The 7787-nt window shown below is 42.3% G+C and overlaps 1 protein-coding gene across 1 annotated transcript; it reads left to right on the plus strand.

The window, feature by feature from the left end:
- The first annotated feature begins 433 nt into the window (after window positions 1-433).
- LOC145482387 (uncharacterized) lies at window positions 434-7049 on the plus strand. The gene is made up of 2 exons (XM_081461020.1): window positions 434-773; window positions 5854-7049. The coding sequence occupies exons 1-2, from the start codon at window positions 611-613 to the stop codon at window positions 7047-7049; spliced, it is 1359 nt and encodes a 452-aa protein (XP_081317146.1). The 5' UTR covers window positions 434-610.
- The last annotated feature ends 738 nt before the right edge of the window (window positions 7050-7787 follow it).

Below are 7787 nucleotides of genomic sequence, written 5' to 3' on the forward strand. Positions count from 1 at the left end.
ACGTTGAGTGCCAAATTAAAATTCAAACTAAAACCAGCCGGGATAACATTGTTATCCAAGCAGTTCATAAGAAAAGTACAATGGTGTTGGTATCTGGACAGTTTGTCCCAGACACGTGCTGCTTGTGCTACCGTGGAATTAAGTAATGGCATCTCTGGATCAACTTGGGCAGATGATTCACAGGCGGACGAAAGCTGGATACAAGGTATTAATAAAAAGTTAAGATGCTTCGAGCCAACAGGGATGCCACGCGCCAGAAGGATCCAAAAGGATTTGTAGTCCAAACCTCGAGTAAATATATATATATATAATACTTGCTAAACAGCCATTATCCTCATCGACAATGGTTCATTCGTTCGTTGGCATTACCGACAGGTACAACTAATACTATTATTTAATTTTTCAACTAGATAACAAAGGTCTTACACCTGACACCAAGAACAGCACTGAAGAACACCACAACCAAGATTTTACAGGAATCCGACGAGCGGTACCGGCTCAGCCACAGCTTCCTGCCAACATTTTCCTTAATCCTAACCAGCAATGCTACACACAGTTCTTTGCAAACGGACAACCACCGGCTGGTTTCCGTACTGCCAATTTACACAACATGAGATACATCTGCCAAGAGGTGCCCGCGCATCCGGGAACGTTCTTCTACGCGACGATGTTCGATGAAGGTCGGGGAATTCCAGTGTATTCAGCGTATGTTTTGAATGGGAATAACGTTAATTTTGTAGCACAAGCTGCAGGAGCATGGATCCGAACAAACGGTAACTTATTTACATGTACACTAAAACCAAGAGAGTTAATCCCCTTATTCCCGATGTAATCCCTTCCAAGTTAATTTCCCAAGTAATCCCTTTCACGGTATCCAGCCTTCCCGTGGTAAATGTTACCGCACGAGCTGCGTCCTAGCATTACGTCTGTCGCGCCTGAAATTTGAATTGACCAATCACGATTCAGAAGGCAGGAAAAACGGTACTGTCCTGGCGTCAATGTATGTTAGCAAGAAAGGCGTTACAGTCGTTTCTCACTGGAGACGGCATTGAATATTCACGAAAAGCAATTTATAATTCCAAAAACCAGCGTTCAATTTGGCGCCAAAAATGAGTCGCCCGGGTCTGGCAACTCAGCCTTAGTCCGTCGAGTGTCGCCATTTAGGAAACTATTGCTGGTTTTCAGTGTCACGCCATTCAAAATAGATCAAAATAAAACTCCAAACCGTTCAAAGGATAAAGTCCAGAATCTGGTAAATGAAAGACATTAAATATACAAAGACTCTCGCCAAGGTTCTGGTCACAGCAATTTTTCTTATGCAAGATATGCGGATAAATTTTTTACCCAAATTTATAGAGATTTGTATGGGGAAGCCACGCTGGTGCCCATAGGGATGGGCGCCAACATGGTGGCCGGAAACCAACAGAAACATCTGTCACTGAGTTTTGCTACAAAAGCGTGAATTTATCCCTCGAGGAACTCTGAAACATTAAAATAATACTTTTTTTAAGACATGAACTGTTCAGATAGCCAAATTCCCTGAAATAAGTCACTTTTTTAACCATCGTGACAGCTGTCTAGGCTGTAATGTAAATGCCGCGTCACGCAAAAGCTTAGAAATATAAGCGTAGTGTATTACAAAACCAAGAACCCATTCAGAGCAGAAATTTGTATGAATATTAGTTTTCAGCTGCTGTTATATATGATTTAAGTAAAATCTCAGGAGGATCAATAGTTTTGTAGTTTGAATTTTAGTGACGTCATGTGAAAACCAGCTATAGTTGTGCTAAAGCCAGATATCTCTGGAATCCCGAACCATCGAGTTTGGGTTCGAGCTCGAGCTCGAGTTCGAGTTCGAGTTGGAATTCGAGTTAAAGTTTGAGTGAACTAATAAAATATGCAAATAACAAATAACAAATAAAAATAACAAAATAAAAAGAAATTGGAAGAGGAGGGAGGTAAGGTGTTTGGTAAACAACACAACCCGCCGATATACTTGCATTTCTGGAAGGACTGCTTTTCGGAGAAAAAGGCGTGGGGAAGCCCTTGACAAGCATCGCCATCATCGGGGATGGCACAAACGAAGGATTACTTTCCCGCAAATTTTAGATGCTAACTATGAGCCAACGATCTCATGTCCATCTCTTTTAAGAAAGTGCAAGTGGCGTGACAGGTGAAGCGTGACGCAAGACACGTGATTTTCACGTTATCTTGTTATCTGAGGTCTTGTCGTCAGCCTGCTTGCTGGCCATCGTGGTATTAGCAATGGAAAGGCAGGCTTAATTTAATTTATGAAGACTTGGCGTTGAACATGCCTCTGTTTTCAGCGAGGAAACAATCATAGAGATCACTTCATCGCCAGAGAAAAATCAGAAAGATGCACGTGGTAATACAATGTAAGTCTCAACTTTTCATCATGGAACCAAACGGTATTTCGGAAGAGAATGAAGGACGAAATGCCGTTTTGGGATTGTATTTTTCTGTACGTAGCTTTATTTGCTTATGCGCCCGTCCGAATGGCACAGTACAGACCTTACGCCATCTAGACGGGCAAATCGATCGCATGGGATTCCCGTAGCTGAACTTTTCAACTCCGCCTCCTACTCTCTGGATGACATCATGATCTGCGGCTTGAACAGTGCTCTGACAGTAACATCAGCCGCAAGCAGCATGAAATGAAATTAATCTTCAAGCAGGGCAGGCTTCGACCGAACGGACTGAACATTAACTTTAATTTCTTGTGACTGTGGGTCTAGCGCGTATTACACATACGCGCGCTAAAACAATGGTTTTCGTATTTCGCAGTACGCCTTTGTTTGCTTTTACTTCGTGCACGCGCTTTCCGTGCGTGCGTGCGCGTACAGGTTTTTTTGTCTGGCGTGGTTCAATCATTCCATCTACTAAAGAAGGGCTAGGCCCGAAACGTTTAGATTACCAGTGAATATTTGACACTTTCAAGAGCCTTTTGAGCCTTGTATCCAATTTATCGGCAGTGTCATGCATCTCAAGGGTTTTTTGCTCATTCCTTGCCTTAGCCTCAAGCTGCTCCAAAATTTCTTAAAAGTTACCCCAAAATTCTCTAAAAGTTACCTGAAGTTGCTCGCGTTTTCTAAAAAGTTGCTTAAAAGTTGACAACCAGTTTTGTCTTTTTTCACTACCCAAGTGCCACTGGTGAAGTACATTCCGTACAATGCAATTTAAAACCAGTGCCTCTTCTGCTTTTTTCTTGAGAAATTCCAAAAGTGATTGATCTTTCTTCCTGCTTTACTGCATAGCTTGCTTTGCTTGTGTGTTCGTTTTGGAGATAATATGCTTGCTAATCGTGGTTTTCACTTTGCTTATTATTTCCTTACAGGCATCACATCGCAGCTTTTTTCCTGTAACAGTTAGGTATTCGTTTTCATACTCTTGAACTCTTTCCCATGCAGTCTCACATGAGGATCTTTTTTGCCACGTGTACAACGTGTTCTACCTGCTATTTTCCTTTGGATTTTTCGTTTTCTCGCTATTGCAGCGTTTTCAGGCTTCTTGAGATTTGCTCCGAGCTGTTTCTCTGAACTATCTGAACTTTTGATCTTCATTCCCATTTTGAAAAACGTGGTCTTATTTGCCAACCGCTGACCTCAAACTGTGGGTAGTCCAACTAAGGGGGAGGGCGTGGGGCACAAGGTTGAATTATTCTAACATTAAAGAGCTGAAATTTTCTTATAAGGATACATGAAAAGGCTTAAACAGTATAAGAGGACCTTGTGTTTCCAATAAGTTGCTCAAAATTTCATCAAGTTGCCCCAAAAATCAAAAAGTTGCTCCACATAGCAAAAGTTGCCAGAAAGATGCTCCAAACAGCAAAAGTTTCCAAAAATTTGCCGAGCAACTTGTGGCTGAGGCTTCGTACTGAAGGCAAATACAATGTTTGCATGGGAATCCGATGGCAAATAACTTTTTCCAAACTTTAATTTTACACAATTTGTGAATCTCAATGTTAAAATTCAAGGTAGAAGATCAATTTTCTTCACCAAGTTGGAAGGATTAGCTTGTCTAGAAGACGCTCAGCTAATTTTTCTAATTTTCCATACATTTGTCTGTAAATTTGGTCTTGTTAGACGCGGTTCGCGGGAAATAACTTATGGACAAATGTATGGAAAATTAGAAAAATTAACGGAGCGTCTGCTGGCGAAGCTACATCCTTCAAACATGGTGAATACAATTTACCTGGTATTTGAACGTTGCGATTTACAAACTGAGTGTAATTCAACTTTGGAAAAAGTTTTTTGCCATCGGATTCCCATACAAACACCGTAATTTCTGACTTCGCCGACCCGTCAAGATGGCGTCGAAAACCCTGATAAGGTCTACTAAACTTGGTCAGATTTCTAATTACCCCAAAGATTTTGCCTGGCGGTTGTTCTGTGCATTATTGTAAGCAATTAATGAAAAAATTGGGAATTTTTCTTCCAGCCTGCGTGGCTACTAGGCCACTCCCATGATCACGTGACCAATAAAGAAACAGAGTCTAGAATTTTCGATATTCTGCATGTTACCAGAAAATCATTCGTAGTGTCCTGATCTGTATTCATTTTTGCATCTGAGTAAGCGTGGATTTCACTTCACAACGAAAAATGAAATTTGTAGAGAGATTTAGAATATTGATTTGCCCATAATATTTTTGTTAAACATGGGATTATTTTCCCCAAAAATCTCGAGCATAAGTGCGAAGAAAAAGACTATTACCGTGTCGTTTCGGTAGGACAGCTCGGTTTTGACTGACACTCGAAATGCAGGCGCGTCGCCGTATGCAAGGTAGATTTTAACATCAAGAATGAAAATGCGTTTAGGGCCGTTTGGGCTGTTCACTTGAGTAAAAATCGGCTCAGAGGAACAGTTATTTGTAGACCCTCTAGTGGTCTCTGAAGCTGATTGTGATCTAAAAATAGCTTGAGTGAGATTACCTCGGGAAGAAGGTCTTTATTGAGAGTTTACTGTCTTACTCTTCAGTCTCTCTTGCTAAAACTAAACACTGTTCAACCCAAGGAGAAGGAGGAGTGCCCGTACCGATGTTAGCCGTTTGTAAAGAGTCCCAATTGCAGAACTGTGAACTGGGAAAGGCCGTGTATAGTTCCACGAATAATGACATAAGCTGTCTTAGTGATTGATCTTTAAGAAGCTTCCAATTGACTATTCAAAATTAATTATTACTAATCTTCCTATGTTCCTAAAGTCATTAAGACTCAAGATTCCGCAAAAAAATGAAACATACAAGGAATACCGTGTGGCACGTTTGCGGGTTCTAATTTTTGCGGTGTTTTCCACGATTCGCAAAAAAACAAAAGTGTTCCAGTCAAAAGAGTTCCAACCAAAAGAGTTCCCGCCAAAATTTTCTCTGCAAAAATTGACTCCATTGGCGAAAATATAGATACGAACATGTAAAATCTTATTGATACTATTTATTTAAAACATTTAAATTTAAAGCTACCCTTTGTTCAGAAAGAAATGATGAAATAAAAAACAAAATAGTTTACAGGAAGGAGCCGGATCCAAAAGAAACAATCAGACACACTATGTGAATAAGTTATAATAGAGTGACACTGATTACCGTGTTTTACCTCTCTGCCTGTTGTTTCCTTTGTCCGGTCGCCCTGTAGCGCAACCAATAAAAAATGAAAATGTATAAATTCAAATTAAACGCGACTTCCTGAAAATAGCAAAAATAAATACCCAGCGAACAAGAAAACCTTTCTTTCAGAATCGTAAAAATTAGTATCCGCAAAATACAAAAAATCGCCGATCCACAAAATTAAACCCTTGCAAAAAGGTAACAGTATTCCCTCTAACTCCTTTTTACATTCTTGACAGGTATCCAACACCAAGGAAGCGATCCATTATATCATGGGGGGCCTTGTCACAAAGGTCACTTGTTCCCAGCTATGACTGCCTCGGGTCTCCCGCAGAACCCACAGATCCCCCTGAACGCCGCGAACAGCGCTCGCTCCACTTATCAATACACAAATGCCGTGCCACAGTGTGGATCCTTTAACGGCGGTCAGTGGAGAGTTTGGGAAGGGAGGATTCGACAGTACGCATTACAATGCATCGCAGCGCCTACCAACGGTGTAATGTATCTTATAACGGGTGTTTCATTTGTCGGTATCACGAATGCTAACCCTCCACAGCCAGTTCAAGCTCCGATTATCCCATTCCCCCCTCCCCCACCAAATCAGCCCAATCCACAGGTTAATCCGGCCGCCATAGACCAACCTAATTCAATGTGGACCTTGGGCAACTGTGTACCCCAAAATGGCCAAGCCCAGAGCTTCGCAGTGATTGGAAACAACGTTCCGACTAGAGCTGCAATGCATACACAGCAAATTGCCCAAGCAGACCTGTATACTATTCTTCAGTCTGACATTACAATTAATGGCCTCAAACGGAGTGCAGTGAAAGAAAAGCTCGACCTCTTTCCAGGAATTAAAAACTCCGTGGATGTCAAACTTCCCGAAACCGAGTACCCCCCTCGCCAAGAGCCTGAGAAACCCTCGAGCGAAGGACCTTCGAGTCCCGCTACTACCTCGAGCTCACAACCCCAGAGCGCAAAACCCTCGAGCAAAAATCCCTCGAGTCCAGCAATTACCTCGAGCTCACGACCCCAGAGCCCAAAACCCTCGAGCAAAACTCCCTCGAGTCCAGCAATTACCTCGAGCTCACGACCCCAGAGCCCAAAACCCTCGAGCAAAACTCCCTCGAGTCCAGCAATTACCTCGAGCTCACGACCCCAGAGCCCAAAACCCTCGAGCAAAAATCCCTTGAGTCCTGCAATTACCTCGAGCTCACGACCCCAGAGCCCAAAACCCTCGAGCAAAACTCCCTTGAGTCCAGCAATTACCTCGAGCTCACGACCCAAGAGCCCAAAACCCTCGAGCAAAAATCCCTTGAGTCCTGCAATTACCTCGAGCTCACGACCCCAGAGCCCAAAACCCTCGAGCAAAAATCCCTTGAGTCCAGCAATTACCTCGAGCTCAAGAGCCCAAAACCCTCGAGCAAAAATCCCTTGAGTCCAGCAATTACCTCGAGCTCACGACCCCAGAGCCCAAAACCCTCGAGCAAAAATCCCTCGAGTCCAGCAATTACCTCGAGCTCACGACCCCAGAGCCCAAAACCCTCGAGCAAAAATCCCTTGAGTCCAGCAATTACCTCGAGCTCACGACCCCAGAGCCCAAAACCCTCGAGCCCAACACGTACCTCGAGCTTGAAACTGCCAAGCCCAAAACCCAGAAAAACCGGATGAACATGGAAGCAGTACAAAACCGTGACAGCACGGAACTGATCAAGAAGCATAAAGGGATAATGATGAAAGAGAAAATAACGTGTGTAAACGATAAAGTAAATCAACAATAATAAACTTCAAATCAGTAAAATCCTGAAGCAGAATATATCGTCTCAAATTCGGTCGCTTCATTACCAGAGGTGGTTGTACACATTCCAAATCATATTGTTTAGTCTATATGTATTTGATTATTATTGCTGTGAGTTATGTCAGCACAATACAAAATTATATAATAGATAGACTTAAAGTGCCCATAATGTCAATTTTGTTGTTGTTGTTGTTCGCTCATCTAATTCTACATTTCACCTAATGAACTTCTGCGAAACAATTTTTCGATTTGGATAAAACGCAATTTTTTTAGGATTTTTTACAAAGTTCAAAATTCTACTTTCTTGTCGTCGACCCTGCCGCTAGCGCTGATCACAAGAATAACGTGCTCAAAATGGCCACGTGACTGATGCCTGTG

This window comes from Orbicella franksi, chromosome 3 (assembly GCF_964199315.1).
Source record: "Orbicella franksi chromosome 3, jaOrbFran1.1, whole genome shotgun sequence".
Classification (NCBI taxonomy): Eukaryota; Metazoa; Cnidaria; class Anthozoa; order Scleractinia; family Merulinidae; genus Orbicella; species Orbicella franksi.

Excerpts from the sequence above, each read along its gene's own strand:
- LOC145482387 (XM_081461020.1), top strand. The coding sequence starts at position 611 with ATGAGATACATCTGCCAAGAGGTGCCCGCGCATCCGGGAACGTTCTTC. Across the intron at positions 774-5,853 it reads AGCATGGATCCGAACAAACG|GTATCCAACACCAAGGAAGC; the intron begins GTAACTTATTTA and ends CATTCTTGACAG.